Raw genomic sequence first — 26,760 nt, 5'->3', positions numbered from 1 at the left:
CAGATAAAAGAAATAGGAGGCACTACCTAACCAGGGGGAAAGGACTGACTTAAATAAGCTTAGCCTAAGGGTATTAAAACACACACACAGGGGCGCCTGGGTGGCGCAGTCGGTTAAGCGTCCGACTTCAGCCAGGTCACGATCTCGCGGTCCGGGAGTTCGAGCCCCGCGTCAGGCTCTGGGCTGATGGCTCAGAGCCTGGAGCCTGTTTCCGATTCTGTGTCTCCCTCTCTCTCTGCCCCTCCCCCGTTCATGCTCTGTCTCTCTCTGTCCCAAAAATAAACGTTGAAAAAAAAAAAAATTAAAAAAAACACACACACACACACACACACACACACACAGCCAATCGAACATTGTCCTTACGTATTCATAGGTGATAGGAAAAGACCCCCCCGCCCATTGACACTATCTGCGATGATGTTTTATTGTAGAAGCATCTTCGCGTTTCAAGATTTTGTTTGCTTGCTTTTTATTTTTGAGAGAGCGTGTGAGTGGGGCTGGGGGACAGAGCGGGAGGCACAGAATCTGTAGACAGGCTCCAGGCTCTGAGCTAGCTGTCCACATAGAGCCCAACGCGGGGCTCAAGCCCACGAACCGGGAGATCATGCCCTGGGCCAAAGTCAGAGGCTCCATATTTCGAGACTTATAAGTGTCACCCCGACTCCTTTTAAAGCGCTTACACTCCTCAGGCCTGTTGCCTGGGAGGCAGGAGCTAGAGCGCAGGCGCGAGAAGCAGGTGGGGCGGGGCCCCGAGGAAGCCTGCAGTTATTGGTTGGTGGGAGGAACTCGCCAGGGCTGTCGTTGCGGATTGGCTGCTACGTGGAGGCCCCCTCTCCCGGTTCCGGTAAGTTGGCGGGCAACCGCGCCGCCGCCATGGCGACTGGCGAGCGGGCGGCGGTTCCCTCTCTGTGGCCAGTAGAGGCCCGGTTGGCGGCGCTGCTTCCCGACCTGCTGGTGTTCAGGAAGCCCCGAGGACCGGAACCCGAGCTCGCCACGGCCCAGGGCGTCCTCCTTGGCGTCCACGTGACGGGTGAGGGGTGGAGCGTCGCTCTCCCGCCTTGCCAGAGGGGCGGTTACAGGCTTGGCCTCTGGAGAGCAAAGGCGCGCCCTGACGGCTGTCGCTGCAGCTTCCTCGGGAAACCTGGACGATCTTTTTAAGAGCGGGGAGACGTCTTTCGGGATGGTCTGGTGGAACCCTTAAGTTAATGAAAGACCCAGAAAAGGGGAAGGACTTTTACAGGCAATATGGGACGCTTTGAATCCACTTCTCCCAGTACGCATACTGCTTCAGCCAGTTATTTTATTCGCTCAGTAAATTCCTCCTTTGAGTCCGTCCTTAAGTGTGTGCCCGCCACCGCTCTAGGAATTAGAGATCCAGCAGCTACTTTGAGAGTTGCTCATTTAAATATTTATGGAGTCTGTGTCTTGGATCTGAAAATGAGTGATTAAGGTGCCTGACCTCAAGGAGCTCAGCATCTGGGCTCTCCATAAAGCTTTTATCCATCCCCCCATGTCATTCCCATTTTTCCCTTGGCCAGGGAGCGTAAGAGGGTATGGCAGAAGTGGTAGCTGGCTAGAGATGAAAGGGGTGCTTGTGGGCGAATCTTCATCTGCATCTCCTGGAAACGCAGAGGGGGTGGCTCTCCAGATTCTCAGAGGCAATAGCAGCCAGCGTGGCCCTGACTGCGTTGAGTAACACTTGTTCCAAGGAAAATGAAATTACTCACCTGCAGGAGATCTGCTTCCTTTGGGCCTGCGGCGTAGAGGGAATAGAGCCCAAAAGTTCAGCTAACGTAATTTTTGTTTTGTCGGCTAGGGTTTACAGCATTAATGGACAGGTTCAGCCTGACCTGCAAGTCGGAACATGACATGGACAAACTGGCCCACATCTTCAGTTATTACATTAGTGACATCGTGGAGCGTGAGTGACTATTGGAGGGAAGCGAGGAGTTGTGGTCCTGGGCTCCTGAGGGTTTGTAACAAAAGGGGGGCTGGGCTACTTTAAAAAATACTACAGGGTCATTCCTTCAGTGTTAACCATCTTTTTTATTTCTTCTTCTTGCCACTAACAAGCTAGATTTTTGCCTGTATCTGCCATTCTACCTAGTCTCACATCCTGTTGACTTGATGTTCAGAAAGGGGGGAAAATACTAATTTGAGTTTTTACTTTGCTGCTTATATTTTGTTTCTAAATAAAGTATTCCTTTGGTTGTCTCTTCTAACAATAATGCAATGTGCCCCATATGTTTATATCAGATGTAATTTACAAAACACCTTCCCCTTCTATTGCATTCTGATCCTGTGAAGTAGGAATCAGTGTCTTCTTCATTTTCTGCCATTTAGTTTGTGGAAAATTGCCTAATCTGGGAGGGAAAAAAAAAAAAACAACAGCTCCTTACGCGTGCAGTAAACATTGAGTACATATTCTGTAATATGCACTGTGAAACGTGCAGGGTTTGCAAAAACCTGCCCTTGAGGAGATTTCAGTCTTAATCTGAAATCTGCCCAACAGATCATGCCCTGGGCCAAAGATCTTGGCCAAACTTGTGCCCAACAGAAATTACTCTAGTCCTTTAGTACTTACATAACGTTCCCTTCCTTTACTGTCAGTACCAATACAGTCATGTCCATAATTCTGAGATGCACCAGAATACTTACTTTGTAGCATCTTCTTTAGGAACTTGTCAATTTCACTCACCCCTTACCCCTGAGGAACCTTTATGAAAGATCTTTAAATTTTTCTCATCAAGTTTAGATGAAAGAGAGAGATAGAAATTATATATTATGTATGTATTATAACACCAGGAATTGCTGGGTACTAGAAATACAGGGGAAAATAAGATATGGTACCTGCCCTCTTGGATTGTCCATGTCAGCGGGAGAGACAAATAATAAGTAAACAAGATAGTTATAGGTTATGTATTTTGCAAAGGAAATAAGGGTGTAATGGTAAAAACAGAATTGTACAGTGAGAGATTTTCTGTTAGGTAGGGTGGCTCCTCTGAGAAGGTGTTTAAGCTGAGACCTAAAGGATGAGAGGAACACCTTGTGAAGAACAAGGGGTAAACCACTTCAGGCAGAAGAAGGCCAAGTGCAAAGCTTCTGAGATGGGAGGAAGCTTGGCATGTTCTAGGAACGAAAGGCCAGTGTGGCTAGAGCATGGCTCACAGGGAGGAGAGTGATTTGAGGTAAGATTGGAGATCACTGAGCTCTGTAGGCTACAAGGAGTTTGGATTATATTATTTTTGTACAAAGGGAAACTGCTGGTTCTGGCAGGGTTGTGTTGTGATCCGATATACGTTTTTTTAAAGCTTATTTTAACTACCTCATGGAGACTGGATTATAGGGAGCTGATGGGGGGTAGGTGGTAAGAACAGAAGCAGGAAGAGGCAGTTGTAGCAGCTGTGGAGAGATGATGGCAATTTGGTCTAGGATGGTGGTTCTCAACCTTGGCAGCATATTAGATAACCACTTGGGGAGCTTTTAAAAGTCCTGATGTCTAGGCTTCACCCTAGTCCAGTTAAATCAGAATACCTGGGGGGTAGGTAGGCCCAGGAATAAGGATTTTTTTTTTTTTTTCAGTTTTACAGGCTATTCCAGTGTTGAAGCCAAGGTTGAAACCATCGGTCTAGAGATAAGTCAGCAGAGCTGTAAAGAGATGAATTGATTTGAAATGTGTTTTGCAGGTTCTACAGACAGGATTTGCTGATATATTGATATCAGCAGGAAGTAGAGAGGAAAATGACTACAGTTTTGGCTTTCATAACGAATTGATGGTGGTGTCACTTAACCAAGATGGGCAAGACTGGGCTTTGAGAAAGAAAATCAAGGGTTATGTTTTGAATATATTGAATCTGAGATGTCAATAAGTCATTCAAATGGAACAATGAAGTCAGTAGCTATGATTGAGACTGGAGCTCAGAGAATAGATCTCTGTTAGAGACAAAAAGTGAGTCGATGGCATAAAGATGTCACTTAAAGTTAAGAACTGTTTGAGTCCACATGAGGAGAGTGTAAGTAAAGAGAAAGAGCCTAAGACTGAGGCTTGAGGGACTTGACCAGGATAGATTATGATTGGAGAGAAAGAACCTACCAAAGAAACTGTAAAGCACCCAGTTAGGATACTGTGGTGTCCCTGAAGCCAAAGAAGTAGTGTCTCTAGGAGAAGAGGGCTATGGCTGCCTGGGCTGGAAATGAAAGGTATAAAGTATAGTGTGATGTGAGAAAAATACTGAATTTTGCAAGATGAATGCTGTTGATGATCTTGAGAATTTTAGTGATGTGATGGAGTTGGAAGTCAGATTAGAGAATGCTGAGAATGGTAGAGAAAACATTTCAGAGTGAAAAGGATGTGACGAACAAATTGTAATATGGCCAACTCTGAGAATTTTTGTTGTTGGGAGTATAGCAGGAAAATGGAGCTAATAAGAAAGTAAAGTCAAGGATAGGTGGGTTAATTTTATTGTTTTTTGGTTTTGTTTTTAAAGATACTAATGGGAATGATCCAGTAGAGGAGATAAGGAGTGAAGTTCTTGAAAGGATGGGAGGGGCTAGGATCCAGAACACAAATTGGGGGGGGGGGAGGCTTTAAAGAGAACAGTAGTAGTTCTTTCATTTTCAAGAAGATAGATATAGAGGGGCTCCTGGGTGGCTCGGTTGGGCGTCCGACTTCGGCTCAGGTCATGACCTCATGGTTTGTGAGTTGGAGCCTCGTGTCGGGCTCTGTGCTGACAGCTCAGAGCCTGGAGCCTGCTTCGGATTCTGTGTCTCCCCCTCTCTCTGCCCCTCCCTTGCTCACACTCTGTGTCTCTCAATAATAAAAAAATGTTAAAAAAAAAAAAAAGAATATGGAGATAGAAACAGATTTGGGGAGAAACGAAGGGAAAGAGTCTGAACCTTGGAGTGAATAAATAGACCAGAGAAGATATGAGGAAAAACTCAGAATAGGTCAATTTTTCGATCATGTATGATTCTGCCATGCTCTAGTATATCTGATTTTTTTTAAGTTTATTTATTTATTTTGACTGAGACAGAGACAGTGTGAGTGGGGGAGGAACATAGGGAGAGACAGAATCCCAAACAGGCTCTGCACTGCCAGCTGCGGAGCCTGACTTGGGCCTCAAACTCACAAACCAGGAGATCATGACCTGAGCCAAAACCAAGACCAGGTGCCCCTAGTATATCTGATTTTGATGCATTTCCCTCTCTCTCCTTGATTTCAGATGTGCTGTGTTTTGGAGGAGATATCCTAAATATCACAGGTATTTTTCAGTTTTTCTGAATAGTTAAAGGACTGTAAGTGAGGAAGACTGCATTTAGGTGGAATTTGGCATATTTGTTTATTAATCAGCATTGTTTGATTATTTAATATGTACTAGGCCCTGGGGAAACAAAGATGAAGAAGACACTGTACCTCAAAAGTTTTCTCAATCTAGTGGAAAAGCCTTGCCTGTATTAAGTTCGTATGTGCCTAACAATTTGCTTAGATTGAGCGACAGAAAAATAAGTGCCTATAAAGCATTCATGAGAAAATTAATGAGAAACTTTGTCCTCAAGAGCAGAGGCTATATGTAAGATAGGGAGGAGTCAAAATCTCCTATCTGGAGAACTCTTAAGATCATTAACATTAACAGCTATATGCCAAAGAGTTGGCCTCTTTTTTTAAGTTAAACTTAATTAAACCACCCTTGAAATTAGATTTGAACACGAACCTATATTTTATGAACCTCTTGGCTAGTACCCTTCCCTTTCTATTAGTATACTGGTGGAGGGAAGATTCTTCCCTCTAATATTTCTAATATTTAAGAAAAATATTCTTAAACATTAGGAACATTTCAGCTTCTGCCTCGTCATGGTTTTGTATGATGAGTCGTTTTGAGGTTCTAAGGCAGTATTTTAACCAAGCATAATGTACAGGTCCAAGAAACCTCGCCTAACACCTTGTATGATACGTTCTGCATAACTGGGGGTTCTACCCGGATCAGGTGAACCCAGACATTCAATCCCCGTTAGCCTGTCTTCTGTCTCTGTAGGGAATGTGCTCCTAGCACTCTGGACGGTGAAACAGAATCAACTGAGTGACATCATTACCCTGGTGGCAAAATGCAGTCTGGAGATACAGGAGAAATTTGGGATCTACCATACCAAAGAAGGCCAGGACCTGCAGCTAAAGATAGGTAGTAGCTACTAAAAGAGTGCTCATTAAAACAAACAAAAAACTATAAAAAATTCTAATTATAAATAACAACCTGGCAAAAAAATATTTGCACCTTGTATCATGTACACAAAGGGTGAATATTAGAAATAGAATACCTCGAAATCAACAGAAGACTAACATTTTAAGGGAAAAATAGCAAATGACATGAATTGATAGTACATAGACAAATACATCTTTTAAAATGTGAAAAGATGTTCAATTTCATAATAAAAATGCCAATTGAAAGTACATTGAGACTATTTCTCACCTATAGATACATAAAAATTCAGATGCTGATCACAGTGTTGATAAGGCAATAAGAATAAACATTTCATACATTGCTGGTGAGAGTCAACAGCAGCACAACTTCTAAAGAATAATTCAGTAATCTCTGTCAAGATTACAAATGCATTATTCTTCAACCCAGCAGTCCCACTTCTGAATAGTTATCCTATAGATATACCTGAGTATGTATGAAATGTTATATGTACGAGATTATTCATTGCAATATGTTTTGTAATAAGAGATTAAAAATGATCTACAGGAAACTGGTTAAATAAACAACAATTTGTCTACTCAGCTTTTCTGAAGCCTTAGAAAAAAGATATTGTGATATAACAATATCTTAAAAATATAGTTGAGAAAAGCAAGATGCAAAGCACTGTGTTTGGTATGCTACCTTTTTTATAAAGACGAAAAGTAGGAATTTTTCTTGTTTGTTCATATTTGTATAAGGAAACACTGGCAAGATATATAAGAAATGAATAAAAGTTAACTATTGGAGGAAAATAGTGTAGATAGACACATAGATGAAATCAAGAATTTAATTTTAATTCCAGTATAATTAACATACAGTGTTATATTTGTTTCAGGTGTACAATATAGTGATTCAGTAATTCCATACATCACCCAGTGCTTATCACAAGTGCACTCCTTAATCCTCATCACCTATTTAACCCATCCCCCTACCCCAACCTCCCTCTGATAACCATCAGATTGTTCTCTATAGTCTGTTCCTTGGTTTGTCTCTCTTTCTTTTTTCTTTTGCTTATTTGTTTTGTTTTAAATTCCACATAGGAGTGAAATTATATGATATTTGTCTTTCTCTGACTTACTTTGCTTAGCATTATACTCTTAGCTCTATCCATGTCATCGCAAATGGCAAGATTTCATTCTTTTAATGGCTGCATAATATTCCATTGTGTATATATACGCCATATCTTCTTTATCCATTCATCTATTGATGGATACTTGGGCTGCTTCCATAATCTGGCTATTGTAGATAATGCTGCTATAAACGTAGGCATGCAAGTATCCCTTTGAATTAGTATTTTTGTATTATTTGGATACGTACCCAGTAGTGTGATTACTGGATAGTAGGGTAGTTTTATTTTTAACTTTTTGAGGAACCTCTGTACTGTTTTCCACAGTGGCTGCACCAGTTTGCATTCATTCCCACCAACAGTGCAAGAGAGTTGGTTCCTTTTTATCCCTGTCCTTTCCAACACTTGTTTCTTGTGTTTTTAATTTCAGCTGTTCTGACAGGGACGAAGTGATATCTTATTGTAATTTTGATTGGTATTTCCCTGATGGTGAGTGGTATTCAGCATCTTTTCATGTGTCTGTTGGCCATCTGTATATGTCCACTTTGGAGAAATGTCTGTTCATGTCTTTTGCACATTTTTTAGTTGGATTATTTGGGTCTTCTTGTTGTTGAGTTGTGTAAGTTATTTATATATTTTAGGTACTAACCCTTTTAGCAGATATGTCATTTGCAAATATCTTCTCCCATTTAGTAGATTGCCTTTAGTTTTGTGGATTGTTTCCTTCACTGTGCAGATTTTTATTTTGATGTAGTCCCAATAGTTTATTTTTGCTTTTGTTTTCCTTGCCTCAAGAGACATATCTAGAAAAATGTTACTATGGCCAATGTCTGAGACATTACTGGCTGTGCTTTCTTCTAGGATTTTTATGGTTTCAGGTCTCACAGTTAGGTCTTCAATCCATTTTTAGTTTATTTTTGTGTATGGTGTAAGAAAGTGGTCCAATTTCATTCTTTTATGTAACTGACCAGTTTTCCAGCACCATTGTTGAAGAGACTGTCTTTCCCACTGGATATTTTTCCATGCTTTGCAACAGATTAATTGACTGTGTAAGTGTGGGTTTATTTCTGGGTTTTCTGTTCTATTCCATTGATCTGTCTGTTTGTGTGTCAGTACCGTACTGTTAATTACTACAGCTTTGTGATATAACTTGAAACCTGGAATCATGATCCCTCTGGCTTGGCTTTGCTTTTTCAAAATTGCTTTGGTTATTTGGGGTCTTTTGTGGTTCTATACAAATTTTAGAATTGTTTGTTCTAGCTCTGTGAAAAATGATGTTGGTATTTTGATAGGGATTGCATTAAATCTGTAGATTGCTTTGGGTAGTGTAAACATTTTAACAATGTTTGTTCTTCCATTCCATGAGCATGGAAGGTCTTTCCATTTCTTTGTGTAACCTTCAATTTCTTTCATCAGTGTTTTATAGTTTTCAGAGTATAGGTCTTTCACCTTTTTGGTTAGGTTTATTCCTAGGTATCTTACTACTTTTGGTACAGTTGTAAATGGGATTGTTTTCTTAATTTCTCCTTCAACTGCCTCATTATTAGTGTATAGAAATGCAACAGATTTCTGCACGTAGATTTTGTGTCCTGCAATTTTACTGAATTCATTTATCAGTTCTCATAGTTTTTGGGTGGAGTGTTTATAGTATTATGTCATTGCAAATAGTGAGAATTTTACTTCTTCCATACTAATTTGGATGCCTTTTATTCCTTTTGTTGTCTGATAGGACTTCCAGTCCTATGTTGAATAAAAGTGGGGAGAGTGGACATCTTTGACTTGTTCCTGACCTTAGGGGAAAAGCTCTCAGCTTTTCCCCATGAAGGATGGTGTTAGCTGTGAGGTTTTTTTATATGGCCTTTATTATGTTAAGGTATGTTCCCTTTAAACCTACATTGTTGAGGGCTTTTGGATGTTGTACTTTGTCAAATGCTTTTTCTTCATCTGTTGAAATGATCATATGGTTGTTTTTATCCTTTCTCTTACCAATGTGATGTATCACATTGATCGATCTTCAAATATTAAACCACGCTTGCATCCTGAGAATAAATCCCACTTGATTGTGGTGAGTGATTTTTCAGATGTATTGTTGACTTTGGTTTGCCGGTACTGTATTTTGTTGAGGATTTTTGCATCTATGTTCATCAGAGACATTGGCCTGTAGTTCTCTTTTTTGTGTGCTGTCTTTATCTGGTTTTGGTATCACAGTGATACTGGCCTCATAGAATGAATTTGGAAGTTTTCCATGTCCTATTTTTTGGAATAGTTTAAGAAGAATAGGTATTAACTCTTCTTTAAATGTTTGGTAGAATTCCTCTGTGAAGACATCTGGCCCTGGACTTTTGTTTGTTGGGAGTTTTTTCCTTATTGATTCAATTTCTTTGCTGGTTATGGGTCTGTTCAAATTTTCTATTCCTTCCTGCTTCAATTTTGGTAGGTTATATATTTCTAGGAATTTATTCATTTCTTCTAGGTTTTCCAAATTTTTTGCATATAGTTTTCATAATATTCTCTTATAATTGTAATTCTGTAGTGTTAGTTATTTTTTCTCTTCCATTTGTGAGTTTATTTGAGTGCTCTTTTTTTTATGAGTTTGGCTAGAGATTTATTAATTTTGTTGATCTTTTCAAAGAACCATCTAGTTTCATTGATCTATTGTTTTTGTTTGTGTATCATTTATTTCGTCTCTAATCTTCATTATTTCCTTCCTTCTGCTGGTTTTGGTTTTTGTCCTTAACATGTAAAGTTATGTTGTTTATTTGAGATTTTCCTTGCTTCTTGAGCCAGGCCTGTATTGCCATAAACTTTCCTCTTAGAACTGCTTTTACTGCATCCCAAAGGTTTGGGACTGTTGTGTTTTCATTTTCATTTGTTTCCATGTACTTTTTGATTTCTTCTTTGATTTTTTGGTTGACCCATTCAGTGCTCAGTAGCATGTGATTTAACCTACGTGTATTTGTGGTCTTTACAGATTTTTTTCTTGTGGTTGACTTGTAGTTTCACAGCATTGTGGTCAGAAAAGGTGCTTGGTATGACTTCAGTGTTCTTGAAGTTGTTGAGGCCTGTTTTGTGGCCTAATATGTGATCCATTCTGGAGAATGTTCATGTGCACTTGAAAAAAATGTGTATTTTGCTGTTTTAGGATGGAATGTTTTGAATATATCTGTTAAGTCTACTTAGTCTAGTGTGTCATTCAAAGCCATTGTTTCCTTGTTGATGATCTGTTTAAACGATCTGTCCATTGATATAAATGCAGTGTTAAAGTCTCCTACTATTGTATTATTGATTAGTTCTTTTTTTTTTGTTACTAATTATTTTATGTATTTGGGTGCTTTCATGTTATGTGCATAAATATTTACAGTTGTTGTATCTTCTGATTGGATTGTCCCTTTATTATTATATAGTGTCCTTCTTTGTCTCATGTTACAGTCTTTGTTTTATGTCTATTTTGTGTGATACAAGTATTGCTACTCCAGCTTTCTTTTGTCATGCGTTCACATGATATATATTTCTCCATCCCCTCACTTTCAATCTGCAGGTATCTTTTGGTCTGAAATGAGTGTCTTGTTTTTTTATCCACTCTGTCATCCTATGTCTTCTGATTGTAAATGATTACATTTAAAGTAATTATAGTTAGATATGTAGTTACTGCCATTTTGTTACTTGTTGTCATTTTTGTAGTTTTTCTCTGGTCCTTTCCTGTCTGTCTCTCTTTCATACTTTGCTGGTTTTCTTTAGTGATATACTTGGATTCCTGTCTCTTTATTCTTTGCATATCTATTTGTGGTTTTTGATTTATGGCTACCATCAGGTTTGTATATAACCTCTTCATACAGCAGTCTATATTAAGTTGATGGTCACTTAAGTTCGAACCTATTCTTTACTCCTCTCCCCTCCATGTTTTAGGTATATGGTATCATGTTTTACATCCTTTTATTTTGTGAATGTTTTGTTTTGTTTTTACAGAAATACTTATGTTTGGGGCGCCTGGGTGGCTCAGTCGGTTAAGCAGCCGACTTCGGCTCAGGTCATGATCTCGTGGTCTGTGAGTTCGAGCCCCGCGTCAGGCTCTGTGCTGACAGCTTGGAGCCTGGAGCCTGCTTTGGATTCTGTGTCTCCCTCTCTCTCTGACCCTCCCCTGTTCATGCTCTGTCTCTCTCTGTCTCAAAAATAAATAAACGTTAAAAAAAAAAGAAAGAAAGAAAGAAAGAAATACTTATGTTTACCACTTTTGTGTTTCCTCTTTTTCATACTCTCACTTATGGTCTTTCCACTCAAAGAGTCCCCTTTAATATTTCTTGTAGGGCTGATTTAGTGGTCAGAACTCCTTTAGTTCTTGTTTGTCTGATAAACGGTTTATCTCTCCTATTCTCAATGCTACCCTTGCTGGGTAGAGTATTCTTAGCTTTAGATTTTTCCCTTTCAGCACTTTGAATATATCATGCCGTTCCCTTTTGACTTGCAAAGTTTCTGCTGAAAAAAACCACTGATAGTCTTATGGGGGAAATTTCCCTTGTATGTAAGTGTCGTCTTTCCTCTTGCTGCTTAATTTTTTTTCTTTATCATTACTTTTTGGCATTTTGATTACTGTCTAACTTTGGTTGATTTTGTTGGGGGATCTCTGTGACTCCTGGCATTGTGATTCCTATCTAACTGTCTAAATAACTTTGGCTGATTTTGTTGGGGGATCTGTACCTCCTGGATCTAGGTATCTGTTTCCTTACCCAGATTAGGGAAGTTTTCAGCTACTGTTTCTTCAAATAAATTTTCTGCTCCCTTTTCTGTCTCTTTTCCTGGAATCCCTATTACACTTGATGTTATTACACCTGATGGCATCACTGAGTTCCCTTATGTCTATTCTCAGTTTGCATAATTCTTTTTTCTCTCATTTTTTCAGCTTGATTACTTTCTATTCCTCTGTCTTCTAGTTCACTGATTTGCTCCCCTGCTTCTTCCAGCCTGCTGTTCTATCAAGTTTATTTTTAATTTCGTCTATTGTGTTTTTCATCTCTGATTGGTTCTTTTTTGTTTGTTGCTTCTTCCTTAGGGTCTCACTGATGTTCTCCACTCTTTTCTTGAGTCCAGTGAGTATCTTTATGACCATTACGTTAAATTCTCTGTCAGCCATGTTACTTATACCCATTTCACATAGGTCTCTTGCTGTGATTTTGTCCTGTTCTTTCATTTGTGACATATTCCTCTGTCCCCTCATTTTGCCTATCTGTGTCTGTTTCTGTGTGTTAGGAAAGTCAGCTACATCTCTTGCTCTTGAAAGTAGCGGGCAGGATGTGCACTTTTAACTAGGTGGCACTGGTTCTCCTCTACAGGGCGCACACAGCTGCTGCAGAGGCCAGCTGGTCTGGGTACTCTGGACAGCACACAAAGGTAGGGTATGCAGTTTTAACAGGGTGTGTGCATCCTCCATGGGAGGTCAGGAGATGCATTGTTGGCGAGGATTGCCTGGGTTTTCTGGGCAAGGGGATCCACAGCACCAGGACTGAGGCAGGTCTGTCTGGCTAGAGGGGGTGGGGTGCAGTGTAAGCATGTTAGGTAGTAAGTGCTGTCACTGCACTGGTTCTCACAGCTGGCTGTGTATTTATGATGAAGGGTTCAGAAGGGAAATGGCTCCTGCCAGCTCCTTTGTTTCTGGAGAAGTCCCTCAGCAAACTCTGAGATTAATAACTAACTCTCCCTCCCATAAGCCCCAGGTGCCTTTCAAAGTGCTGCTTCCAAGCTGTATCTCCACATGTTATTTGCTGTGCTGTCTCTTTCAGGGCAGGGGCTCAGTTTCCTATCACTAGCTGAGCTCTCTCAGAGCCACGCCCACTTATTTTTAAAGTCCCACTGGTTATAAGCACTCATGAAATTCAGCCCCTCTGATTTTCAAAGCCGAATGCTATAGGGATTTTTCTTCCCCCTGTAGGCTCCTCCCCAGTGTGCTTCTTGCCCCTCTTCTTGCCCACAGCTCCCTCCCTCCAATGGTCACACCCATGGGTTTAGGTTCCCATCAGGTCTCCACCCTTACTACCCTTTTCAATGTGGCATCTTCTCTACATTTAGTTGTGGGGTTTGTTTTGGCCACTCTTTGGGTCCTTTCCTGGGTTGTTTGCCCTGATGCGAGTATTATCTAGTTGTATGTTTGGGATAAGTTGAGTTTAGGGTCCTCCTACTCCACCATCTTCCCCAGAAGTTAGAATCAAGAATTTTTAAGGTATATTGTTTCCATGGTCTGATTTTTGAACTATGTTATTGTATTACATAATCAAAAATATAATACGATAAAGATTAAAAAGTTGCACACAGAGACAAAAATTTCATCAATGACAGAGCCAGGACTGGAGGGGGAGCTCTATACACATGCTCCTTCACAGAAGTCCAGAAACATTAAGGGGTTTCTGAATGAAGGGCAAAAGTTGCCTTGACCTATTCATTTACAATTTGAGGAGGAGTCTAAAGAATTCTATTCTGAATTATATGGCATCTTTCCTGTTGTAGCATTTTTTTGTTGTTTTTTTGTTTTGTTGATGGATAACTCATAATTGAAACTGTACATAAATAACATTTGTACACTTTTGAAGCCAGCACTGCAATCAAGGTAATGTACATATCCATCACTCACTAAAATTTCTTTGTGCCCCTTTTTTTTTAATATATGAAATTTATTGTCAAATTGGTTTCCATACAACACCCAGTGCTCATCCCAAAAGATGCCGTCTTCAATGCCCATCACCTACCCTTCTCTCCCTCCCACCCCTCCCCCCCCATCAACCCTCAGTTTGTTCTCAGTTTTTAAGAGTCTCTTATGCTTTGGCTCTCTCCCACTCTAACCTCACTTTTTTTTCCTTCCCCTCCCCCATGGGTCTCTGTTAAGTTTCTCAGGATCCACATAAGAGTGAAAACATATGGTATCTGTCTTTGTCTGTATGGCTTATTTCACTTAGCATCACACTATCCAGTTCCATCCACGTTGCTACAAAGGGCCATATTTCATTCTTTCTCATTGCCATGTAGTACTCCATTGTGTATATAAACCACGGTTTCTTTATCCATTCATCAGTTGATGGACTTTAAGAGAGAGAGTGAGTGCAAGTGGGGAAAAGGGACAGGGGGGAGAGAGAGGGAGAGGGAGAGAGAGAGAGAATCTTAAGCGGGCTCCATGCTCAGTACAGAGCCCAATGCGAGTCTTAATCCCACCACCCTGGGCTCATGACCTAAACCAAAATCAAGAGTTGGATACTCAGCCGACTGAGCCACCAGATGCTTCTCCTCATCCCCTTTCATAACCCTTCCTCCTACGCTCCCCTCCCTATCCTCAAGAAGTCTCTGGTATCCTTTTTTTGTCATTAGAGATTATTTTACATTTTTAAAGACTGTTGTAGAATGTATCAGTAGTCCATTCCTTTTTATTGCTGTGTAGTATTCTATTGAATTCTGTTGTTTATCCATTCACTTTTTGATGGACAATTGGGTTGTCAGTTTTTGGCTATTACAAATAAAGCTACTATGAACATTTGTGTACAAGTCTTTGAGTAGACATATGCATTTATTTCTCTTGGGTAAATATACTATGTAGAAGTGAAAGGGCTAGGTCATATGGTAGATATAGGTCTAACTTTTTAAGAAATTGCTAATCTTTTTTCCAAAGTGATTGCACCATTTTACTTTCTCACCAGGAATGTATGAGAGTCCCAATTTGTCCATGTGTTTGTTAACACTTATTGTCTGTTTGAAGAACACTTTTAACATTTCTCATAGTATGGGTTTGCAAGAGATGGGTCAGCTCTTGTATGTCTAAAAAAAAAAAAAATCTTTATTTCACCTCGGTTTTTGAAAGTGGGTATGGAATTCTAGGTTGCTGGGTATTTTTTTCTATTATGTTAAAATTGTTGTTCTACTGTCTTCTAGCTTGCAGCATTTCCAATAAAAAATATGCTTTCATCTTTATCTTTGTTTCTTTGTATATAATGTCTTTTTCTCCCCTCTGGTTTCTCTTATGATTTTTTTTTCTTTACAGTTGGTTTTAAGTAATATGGTTATGATGTCCCTTGGTATAGTTTTCTTCATTTTTCTTGTGCTTGTGGCTCATTGAAATTTTTGGATGTATACAGTTTTGGTTTTTATCAAATTTAGAAAATATTCTACAATTATTTCTCCAAATAATTTGTTCTCTCTTCTTCCTCCTCTGTCCAGTTACACACATATTAGATTGCTTGAAATTGTCCTACAACTCACTGATTTTGTATTCATTGTTTCTCTCATTTTTCTCCCTGTGTTTCATTTTGGATAGTTTCTATTGCTGTATTTTCAAGTGTATAGACTTTTTTTTTTTTTTTTGCAGTGTCTCTAGTAGACTTGTTTAGTCTTTTTTCTAGATTCTTGAATATATGGAATATAGTTATAACTTTTACTTTTCTTATTTACTAATTCTTTCATCTGTGTTATTCTGGGTTGGGCTTGATTGATTGATTTTTCTCCTCATTGTGGATCATATTTTCCTTTTCTTTGCATGCCTGGTTATTTTGGGTGTGTGCCAGACATTGTGAATTTAACCTTGTTGGGTGCTGGGTTTTTTTTTTATACTTCTATAAATATTCTTGAGCATTATTCTGGGATGTGGTTAGCTTGATTTTTTTTTCTTTTGTTTTTAAACTTTGTTGAATGGAACCAGAGCAGTGTTTAGTCTAGGGCTGGTTTTGCCCCATTGCTGAGGCAAACCCCTCTGAGTACTACACCTAATCTGCTGTGAATTACTAAGTTTGACAATATGGCCAGTGAGACTAGGCCAGCCCTGTGCGATACTGGGGATTGTTCCTTCTAATCTTTTCAGGTGGTTCTTTCCCTGGTTTCAGGTAGTTTACTCACATTGATGCACTCATTAGTACTCAGCTCAAGACTTGTGGGGGACCTGGTAAAGATCTCTGGAATTCTCTCTCTGTACACTTCTCTCCAGTACTCACAATGCCCTGTGAACTCTAGCCACCTTGGCCCTCAGACTCTTAGCTCTGTTTCCCTAACTTGAGTCTTCTGGGTTATACCTGGGTTTCCCCACCCTGAGATGTCCTGGAAACTCTTCCATGCAGTAAGCTGCGGTAAGGTAAACAAGCTCACCTTGTTTATTCCCCGTCTCTCAGGCATCATTGTCCTTCATTTCCTGATGTCCAGTATCTTGAAAAGTGTTGCTTTGTGTGTTTTTTCTAGTTTCTTAGTTGTTCCAGACATTATGCTAAATTCATGACCTGTTAAGCCATGTTGGCCAAAAGTATATGTCTCTGCTATTATTTTAAAACTATTTTCCCTTTGATTTTAGCCTAGACTGGGTAATATTTCACTGTATGTTAACTATAGAATTTAAATAAAATTTTGAAAAGAAGGAAAGTAAAAAGATTGGATAACTTAGCTAAGAGCAGACTTAACTTGGATATAGTCCTTTTTTTCCCCTGGCAAGCAAACCAGTTTTTCAGCTATATTAGCAGTAAGAAATGCCTTAGGGTAAGAAAAACAGAAGGTAGAATAAAAGTGTATGGCAAAGCCCAAGTCTGGTAAAATACTGATTGTCTTCTCACTTAGTCCTGATTACACATTGAGGAGGGATGGTATGGTCACCATGGCAGCAGTTTCTGAGCATAACCATATGGTCTCTGCCATCAGGACCTAACTGATTATTACAAAAGCAATTTAAAGAGAAGACTCTTAGAGACCTAGGATCTCTTGCTTCTTCCCCCATCCAACCCAGGCTTGTTTGAATATCTCTAGGTGTGCTTAAGACAGAAGGAAATCTGGGGCAAGGTAATATTTTTGAAGGTAAGCTCACCCAATATTTCTGCAATAACAAGATTGGCTTGATGCATAGAGCAATGTGAGGATTCCAGACCCATCCTTTTCATGGTTTTCCAATTAAGTTTGGCTGTTCACCACTTGTCTCTTTTTTTCTGGATAGGTCTGTCTGCAGGTCAGATCTCCCAGGTTATTGTTGGAGATGAGCAACGACAGTACCTCTTGGTGGTTGGGCAGGATGTAGATGATGTCCAGTTAGCTCAGCGTTTGGCTCAGGCAAATGAGATTGTCTTGTCCTGGAACTGCTGGAAGCTCTGTGAGCAGTACATGTTTGAAGTGGAAATCATGAGGGAGGATGAAGCTGTGAAGGTAGGAGGCTGGTCCCATCCATTGCACATCCTGAAAAGGCCCTCCTACTGCACAGGGCAGTGCTCTGGTGGTGGTCAAATATGGCTTGACCAAACCAATGACCATTGGAACTCTGTTTTGGAGGGAGGTGGGGGATATGCTCCCAGGAAGATAGAGCAGAACAATAAGGTTGGAAAGATAAATGATAAAAAAGGGAAATGGCATCGGTGATCCATTTGGTGGTTGGGCACACAATTGAGCAGTTTCCTTTCTGTAGTTAAGAGATATGCGGATCATTGACCCATTTGATTTTGATGAGCATTTTGACAAGTGCCTCGATTACCTGCCACATTACCAGACAAGTGCTGGTAAGTTACTTGGTCCTTTTTACCCAAGCCCAAAATGTTTAAAGTTAAATCTTCTGTGTGGTTGGAGACATTTTGTTTTCCTTTTCTCAGATACTTTAAGGACTGCCCTGGATTTGGATCCAGACTCTGCACTTGAACAAACCCTGCGGAAGCACATAATGAAAAACCTTTTGAAAAAGGTATTTTCTAGTTCTTGAGTCATCGTGTAGACTGTGTGTGTGTGTTTATGTCAACAAGTGTATATTTATATGTGATGACCTTCTCATGTTGATCCAGTTCATCGCCTGCTCTCCATGGTAACACCAGCAGATTTCCCTGTCTGTACCAGTTACTATGAAGACATGTCCTACCACTTCAGATTTCTCAGTTCTGGAAAGTGGAAGCCATATTTGTTTTTCAGTTTGTCCCTCTAGAAGCTAGTACATTATTAACAGGGTAGAGAGTATATGCTTGGTAAATATGCATTGATTGACTGTGTATATAGAATTTATGTGAATCCCGTAGTAAGTGATACAATGACTAATAGAATGGACATATCAAACTAACTCATGTAAAGAAAACATAAAATCCTGGCAGATTTCATCAGTAAATTAGGTTTAAAGTCAGTTTTAATTCCAAGCGCACTGGTTGGTACATCTTCTATACCTCTCAAACCTGAATTTTAAGTTTTTTGTCTGTAAGTTTTTTTTCTCATACTCACCGTGGAATATAGGCTTTAAATGCCTAAACATGGTACTGAGAGTTGAAGATACAGGCCCGATAACTCACTTTGTCTTTGCAGATTGATGAAGGGCAGCCTACGGAGTATGTATCCGAATTCCGTACCGTGACTATGGTTTTGGTCAGCCTAGAGTTCCACAAGTCAGCATGGGTGTTGCATTTGTGTCATCTTATCCAGGAGGCTGCCCTGTACATCTCCACAGTCATAGAGAAAGGGGGTGGCCAGCTGAGCCGGATCTTTATGTTTGAGAAAGTAAGTACAAGGAAACTTGACCCATCAGCATTAGAAGTGAGGGAGGAATAATAGTCTTGTATCTCACATAACACACATGTAAGTCAGATTCCCTGCTTTTTCTTTTGTGACAAGCTATATGACATTGAAAGTTCAACTAATAATAGTTTAGGAATGGGAAGTTCTAGTTAATTTCATTTTCAGGGTACCTGAGAATTACTTTCCATATCCTTTTTCATTCAACTCTAGTTGAAAAATCTTTGTCAGAGTAAAAGAATATTTTTCTGCCTCTATTAGTAAAGTAAATGTAATCAGATATTTCTGATAATCAAGGAGCTTGAAAAGAGCAGTATCATAATGTAGGACATTATAGGTGAATAAAACGTGGGCAGGTAGACTTAGCTCAAGGCATACAGTAGAAATGGAATTTTTGAAAAGTTCTGGACATCAGTTTTTCTTGTGTTTTAAGTTTCAGTCCTTTGAATGTTAGTTAAATCAAGATTTTATTTCTTCTTTTTTTAATCTCCATGTTGATGTGGCCCTGAGTGTCCATTTCATGAATCCTGTAGAATTCACCATTCCTAGCAGATACCAGTGGGGAAAGGCTCTGGCTTCATTCTGGGGAGTCGGTGCAGTTGTGGCAAGCCGTAGTCTTTCCCCAGGTAAACTTTTCGTTTCCTTCTTCGTCTTCTGTCCCAGGGCTGCATGTTCCTCTGTGTTTTTGGCCTTCCTGGGGATAAGAAGCCAGATGAGTGCGCACATGCCCTGGAGAGCTCCTTCAGCATCTTCAGCTTCTGCTGGGAGAAGCTTGCTGAGACCAAGTGAGGAGGAAGGTGGTGCAGGGCCCCAGGGGGCTCTTCAGCCAGGGTAGGAGGGAGTACCAAGTAGCAGGAGTTGAGAGTGTCCAGAATCTGCCTAAAAGGGAGGGAGCGTGCTAAGGGAAGTCAGAAAATAAGATCTCTTAAGAAATCATTAGGTACAGAATTATGTACTAGATACTCAGGGAAAATGAAGATAAGTTGCCACCTAATGGGGTGGGTGGAAAAGGGGGAGGAACTGAATATACCTAGCAAGGTTCAAGAACACTGCAAAGGAAGAAGCAAATGTGCAAATTAGTGTAATACAAATAATATATCTGTATGTGGTGGGAATGTAGAACAAAGGCTGCCTATCTACAGGGAGGAGGGATGTGGGAAGAGAAGTTGTGGGGCAATTACCAAGATAGGAAGGGACCACAACTGGTTAATGCTCTCCTTCTTGGCTTTCAATCTTATTAGTCCCACTGAATTTTCTGGAATTCTCACTGAGCTGATCTCCCACCTCCATATCCACCCCCCTCCCACCTTCTACAAAAGCCTTGTCCCAGTGAAGGTAAAGAAAATTCCATTTTTCCACTAGTCACACTATAACAATGTGGATTAGAATTTTTCAGGTGACTTTTTTTTCAATAGAAAGCTCTGAGGAAGGTGTATACATAGATTTGAAAAGTTATTTTTAATATTAACATCGAGTCAAAGATGCATAAAAATTGTATAGTGCTCCAACATTTGTAGGATACTTTAGTATATGCTACCAGTGTGAATGTTTTTTATCCCTCTTTTACACAAGAGGAAACTAAGGCCACCGAAGAGGAGTTTCTAGCATATAGCAGAGCATGTAATGAAACCCAGACCTTCTGTCCTCAAATCTTGTGTCATTTTCATTACCTCACAGCTGCCTCTTATAAAAGGCAAATACTCTCCAAAAGGCATAGTATATATTACTAATGTGATACCATTGTAGAGGCATTATAATATCTGTAATATTCTTATAGAATATTAGTACTGAGCAGTAACTTAGAAATTATCTGACCCAACTTTTTATTTTACAAATAAGAAAGATACATAGGTTGCTTCACAGATAGTCAAACTCTTAGCCCAAGGTAGATATGTGTTGGCACTTCTTTTAAACTTGATGGGATCTGCAGATACTCCTACGGCCCACTTCCCACTTATCTCTGTAGTATGGGTGTGCTGGGCCATCGCTTCTAGTGCTGGTCCTTGTGTGCTGTTGAATTTTACATTGACTTGTGGCCTTTAAGAGTCCTGCCCTTGGCCCTTACTCCTGAATGAGATAGTCATTTCTTAGGCCTAGTTTATGCTTTCAGTCTTACTGATTTTAGAATATAGTAGATTTTAAGAGCTAGATAGAATCTGAGAGTTCATTTCATCTGATGATGATCTCTTCTTAACTAAGAATCCAGAAACTAAGATCCAGAGGTTATGTTGGTAAGCCACATAGCTTGACAATACCAGAGCCTGAAAGCTGGTTCCTAGGTCAGTGTTTTTTTCCTTGAAGATAATTACTAATTTAGTAACATTAGTTCCTTAGTAAATCATGAAAAGAAGATTTTCATGGCCAAATATGTTTGGGAAGATACGCAAAGTATATTTCGTTCTTAAAGGTTCACAATATAAATTAACGTCAAAGGTTCTGGGTAGACTTAAAGAAATTTGTTATATTTTGTTTTAATCAACATTTCCCAAATTTACCTGATGGCCACTTTTCTCCAGAAAGACCTATAAACATCCAGAAGAATGAATGTTCTGAGGAGCGTATTTTGGGAAATGCTGCACTAACGATGCTAAAGCTTGCCGCCTTCTCCTGAAATTCAAGTGTAGAGATGTAGCCTCAGGGTTGCCTGTGTGATGTCATCAGTAGCGAATACTATTGCTCATGCCTCTCTGCATCACATCAGCCTCACCCAGACCCAGAACCACATTCCATGTCTCCTTTTTCAATGACCCTGTTCACCTCGGGTCATCTTCTAAATTCCCCTTTCTAACCGAGGAAACACCTTCGGTTTTCAGTTCATTTACCGAAGAAAGAGGATTCTCTGAGTCCTATGATTGATCAGGCTTTTCTGTTTTCTGGCTTGTGACTATTTCTCCAGGGTATTTTTGAGATTCAGGGAGTGAGTCTCAGAATCTCGTCATTATAGTTTTTCAGCACCTCTTTATTCATCTCTATATATGTTGAATAAAGAGTGTATTTTTCATCAGTGAAGAATCTCTTTTTAAAAAGGAAGAAGGAATATGGACTGCCAGGAAGAACAAGGGGGGGATTCTAAAGTGCAGTAGAAAGATACAAGAAATGACCAAGTGAGAAAAGTATTACTTGCTTTGTTCCCACAGCCTTGTTAATTAGCTGAGTTTATCTCATTCATAAACTCATTCATTCAACAAGCATTCATTGAACACTACTCTTGAGCCAGGCACTGTGCTAGTTGTGATGGAGGTAGAGAAAAATAAGACATTACCCCCTTCACTAAGTAAACGACTAACTTTAATAACCTGAAATGTAAGTGCAGGAATAAAATGCTATAGGAGCTGCAGCAAAGTGCTCTGGGAAGAAAGAGTTAGTTTTCCCTAGAGGTCTTGGAGAAATCTTGACTATACAGGCAACTTTTGAGAAGGGAAGGAGTTGAGCAGTTGGAGAAAGCAAGAAAGGGCATTGCAGACCAAGGAAGCATGGTGAAACATCAGATGTTTAGTCTTATTCTTGCTGTGGCAGCAGAGTCAGCTGCCTGGTTCTTGTCTTGGGTGTCTCTTATCCACCCTGAGCAATGGGCCCAGGTAAGAGTCTTCAATCCTGCCTTCAATCCTGCCTTAGAGCAAGGCAGGAGAGTTTTGACGGAATAGGAGACAATAATGTTAGCATTGTTGCCACTTTTCACGCCTCTGCGAAAATGGCTTATATGTGGATTGAACTTGAAACTAATTTATGCCTCATTGTACCCTCCTTTGTCCATCTGCCTATCTTATCTGTCACATGAAATTTTCACATCAAGAAAATCTGATTATTCCCTTGCTACTGTATGAATTTGCCACCTTTGAGCCTTTGCTTCACCTGAAACAGTATATGTCCCCCTTTTAAATAATTCATATGTCTAGTGCTTCCCCATCCCTGGCATAGGGAGGACCACTTTCCCTTCACTTTTCCCTACTCCCAACACACTGTCTGTGCTGTAGCCATCTTGAACTGCTTTGTTTTGCACAAACACAGCAGGCTTTTCAGAGTCTCTGCCTTTCCCCATTGTATGCAATGCTGTTGCCCCACTTTGGCAGTACTTCAGTTTAAACGTCCAGTCATGTCCTCTCCTTTCTGAGTGCTTTTTCTAACTCTCTAGTGTGAGTTAATGCATCCATTCTGTTTGCTGTTAATTTGCTGTACTGATCTCTAATATGTAGTATTTGTCTTGCTAACTTATAAATTTGTCTGTTTACCTCCCTCAATTTCTACCACCCTCCCTCTGCCCAACACTAAACTTTTCCAGAGCAAGGTATTTTAAACACCTAGGCCAGTTCTTGGTACTATACATACTTGTCAGTGCTTGTTAAATGAACAAACCTATGCATGCATGCATGAATGAATGAATGAGAAAATATTACTCATTTTTAAAATACATTCCAAAGACTAATTTGCTTCCGGAAGGCTTCCATCAACAGCCTGACCTTCTGATTATTCCTTTACTCTGACATTCTAGCATTATTTGATCCATTAACCCTATACTGATACCTTTTGATCTACTTTTAATTTTGGAGTTTTATTTGAGGCAGCATTGTATAGAGGAAATAACATTGGTCTAGGAGTCAGGAGGCCTGAGTTCTCATTCTGACTCTACTATTGACTCCTGCTATGTAACTCTAAGAAAGTTAATTAGCTCCTTCAGTTGTGGGTTTTGCTTTTGTTTTTGTTTGTCAAATGGGTTAAAGTATTTGCCCTGCATACCTCACGTATTTGTTGTTAATTACCCCTCAAAGGATCAGATGAGGTAATCATTTGAAAGTACTTCCAAAAACATATAAAACATATATAAACGATCTAACAGATCTAAGGTACTTTTATTTAGTTTTTCTACTGATAATAGCTCCCCGACTAAAACTCCTTGAGTATGGGGACTATTTTGTTTCTTTGTACTTTGTATGCATCATATGATATAGACGGACAGCAGTCTCTGACCTTTTCTATTCTGAGCTCTAAAACTAGACATCTTGATCTGAGGAGTGACAGATCGAGTGCCTGACTTGGAGGCTTCTAACTGTACTTACCCACTGTTGCTTTTCCGATCCCCAGGCTTGTTTCCATCAGTATCACCAATGGACCAGTATTCTGCGGTGTGATTGGGGCAGTAGCAAGACACGAATATACAGGTAGAATAGGACATTGGCCTGTTACCTCTGTGACTTAGGGGATGATTGTAGAGGAGATGGTCCAAAAATTCTGTATCCTTTACTGTCTCCCTGACACAGTTATTGGCCCAAAGGTGAGCCTTGTGGCCAGAATGATAACTGCTTATCCAGGTTTGGTGTCCTGTGATGAGGTAACATATCTAAGATCCATGCTACCTGCTTACAACTTCAAGAAGCTCCCAGACAAAATGATGAAAAACATCTCCAACCCAGGGAAGATGTATGAATACCTTGGCCATAGAAGATGTATGTGAGTGTCATTATGTGATAGTTTATTCTCCTCTCTTTTACACAATCGGTATAGGAATAACCAGTGTTTGTATGAAACTAGAAAGAAAGATGCTTCTAGTCCTGGCTTGCTGGAATAAAAGACATAAGAGGAGGGTTTGGTGTGTGAGATCTTTAGCTTTTTTGTTTAGCTCTTAGCTAGTTCCTGAGTGAACTTTTATAGTGCTATCCAACAGGAAGAGAATTCAGTAGGTCACTAATCTGGATGTTCTTCTTTTCCTTTGGGTACTTCACAATTTATTTACTTCTCTGAGCCTGGAACAATAACTCCCCCCTACCTCCTCCCAAAGATGCTTAATTTTTTAAAACTCTTTTATATAGAATTCTGGGCCTTTTTAGTTGTCTGAAGGTACTTGCTGATGAGCACAAATTGTTCTCTATCTACTTAGAGATATATATTCTGTCTATCCCAATCTATTTTTAATAGACACATTTCCCTTTGTCCTTTTTCCCAGAATGTTTGGGAAGAGACATTTGGCCAGAGAGAGAAATAAAAATCACCCTTTGTTAGGTGAGTTTTCTTTCCTACCTTAATTCATATTTTTTCAGCTATTGACGGTTAAATGTGATTTTAAAAAAAATGCAAGACCAAAATGCTTCTAAGCCTGTATTTAAAAAAATAGAGAGCAGCCTTCTTAGTGAATTTATGTTCATTTTGAAGCAGTCTTGCCATTTCTTTTCCTTGCTGAATGTTTACACTTCAGATGGAGTCTTCTCACTGTGCCTGAGAAGTACCAACATTTAGTAAGAATCTTTGTAAGTCAGAGTTCGGCTGTTGAGGTCTGCTCAGCTTGTTGTGGATCATCTTTAGAGGGAAATTCCTCATCATGAGACAGGAAAGAGAACAACAAGACTGTTAAGTCCCACACTGTGTATTCCCTGTCTTTATATTTGTCTTAATTTGTATCTCTTAGGTTATTATCTTTACATAGCAGTGACCAACTTTGAGGACTAAATTGTTACAATGGAAATTTTTACAAAAAGCTAAGAAGATACAGTAGCTCCCATGTCTATGTGATGTCTAATTATTCTTAATGTTGTTACTTAAATTCTGGAGCGAACCCCCAAGCCCAGCACACTTCTGTATAGTCCAGAGTTGATTTTATGGAAAGAGATGTGAAACCTCATCAAAGAATGGGATTCTGCCCAGGGTTCTAGGGGAGAAGCCATTCTGAGAATTACCTTTGCAAAATAAATAATACAGTGTCTACCAAAAAGCACAGGAGTATTAGGTACTCCCTGTCTCTCTACAGATCGGGAAAAAGAACTGGAAGCCTTTCGAATGGCACAGCAGGGGTGTTTGCACCAGAAGAAGGGGCACGCAGTTTTGTATGAAGGTGGAAAAGGCTATGGCAAAAGTCAGCTGTTGGCTGAAATAAACTTCCTGGCCCAGAAAGAAGGACACAGGTAAGACTCCTGCTTTCTGGTTGAATGTCTGCTTCTCTTGAGGCTCCTTTCTCTTGTTGGTGAGACTCTTTTGTCATTAGACTCAGCATCCTTGGGCTGGTGGAGTGAGTAACCTCTCTGTGGGTCAAGGGACTCCCAGTGACCATAGTGACATTCACCAGGGTGTTGCCATTGAAGCTGAAGGAAACAGATTTCAAGCAGTGCTTCTATGCCATCCAGACCCTCATGGCCATCTTCTTTGAGATTGACACATGTCCAGCCTATTACCGCCAGGAGTGCCTACACAAACAGCTCTGTGGGATGGTGGAGGAACCTCTTCACTGTCTTTTTAATGACTTCTTCTTTGTGAAGGTAATGAAAGCCGTGGCTTTCCAAATTGGATTACTGATGTTACTTTTGATGAATAGTTGGACTCAGAATTGTTTTCTAATCTAATGCCCTTAGGCCATATCTGTATAGCTTAAGAACATTTAGTTAGCAGTGGCAGGATTGAGATTTGAAATCCCTTCGACACCAAAACCCAGACTTTCTCTTTTTTGAAGAGAATAGATTCTAGGACTGACTCCAATACTAATCATATGTCATGGCACACATCTCTTAGTCTGAGCCTAAATTTTTTCGCCCGTAAAATGATAATTATAGTACTTTATATGATTTGCACATACATTTTAAAGGAAGTAGTATAAGAGATCACAGTATAAATGTGAGAATGCTAAATCTGTCTGGGTGATACTGGCCAGTTGAGCATCCCCAGCAATTGTATCCATGTGTTCTCAAGCCGGTTGCAACGTTTTGTTCTTTAACCCTGACCATGGAGTATGTCACTTGAACCAGCATCTGAATCTCAGAAGCTTCCAGTGGTCTAGGATTTATGTGGTACCCAAGAGTAAGCAGGCTAAGAATTCCCTGGTCTATAATTCTTATTCATCCTCTATCACTTCTCCTCATCTGCCAAACCTACAGGGCATTCTATCTAAAGGAAAATAGAGAAAATGAAAATTTCTCCCATTCCGTAGCATAGCCCTGTCTTAGGCCTTGCCCGAGGCCCTCACTCACCCTTGCCAAAGTGGTGGAGGAATAACCTAACTCTGAT

The 26,760-nt window shown here is 39.9% G+C and overlaps 1 protein-coding gene across 1 annotated transcript in view; it reads left to right on the top strand.

Moving 5' to 3' along the window:
• Positions 1–561: 561 nt before the first annotated feature.
• LOC124528539 (adenylate cyclase type 10-like) overlaps positions 562–26,760 on the top strand; it is a 50,940-nt gene continuing 24,741 nt past the window's right edge. Inside the window, exons 1-15 of the mRNA XM_047102194.1 lie at positions 562–1,030; positions 1,817–1,921; positions 5,223–5,261; positions 6,033–6,176; positions 17,053–17,100; positions 17,237–17,442; positions 17,699–17,789; positions 17,880–17,968; positions 18,571–18,762; positions 19,441–19,562; positions 23,857–23,933; positions 24,033–24,222; positions 24,716–24,771; positions 25,514–25,667; positions 25,829–26,018. Coding sequence (XP_046958150.1) covers positions 874–1,030; positions 1,817–1,921; positions 5,223–5,261; positions 6,033–6,176; positions 17,053–17,100; positions 17,237–17,442; positions 17,699–17,789; positions 17,880–17,968; positions 18,571–18,762; positions 19,441–19,562; positions 23,857–23,933; positions 24,033–24,222; positions 24,716–24,771; positions 25,514–25,667; positions 25,829–26,018 — 1,860 coding nt within the window. The 5' untranslated portion in view covers positions 562–873. The remainder of the gene's footprint in view (positions 1,031–1,816; positions 1,922–5,222; positions 5,262–6,032; positions 6,177–17,052; positions 17,101–17,236; positions 17,443–17,698; positions 17,790–17,879; positions 17,969–18,570; positions 18,763–19,440; positions 19,563–23,856; positions 23,934–24,032; positions 24,223–24,715; positions 24,772–25,513; positions 25,668–25,828; positions 26,019–26,760) is intronic.

The sequence above is a fragment of the Lynx rufus genome, unplaced genomic scaffold (genome assembly GCF_022079265.1).
Source record: "Lynx rufus isolate CCGP_SWC_20201006 ecotype Redwood Valley unplaced genomic scaffold, mLynRuf1.p SCAF_6, whole genome shotgun sequence".
Taxonomy (NCBI): Eukaryota; Metazoa; Chordata; class Mammalia; order Carnivora; family Felidae; genus Lynx; species Lynx rufus.
The sequence above is the reverse complement of the archived record's forward strand: the minus strand, read 5'-3'. Positions and strand labels throughout refer to the sequence as shown.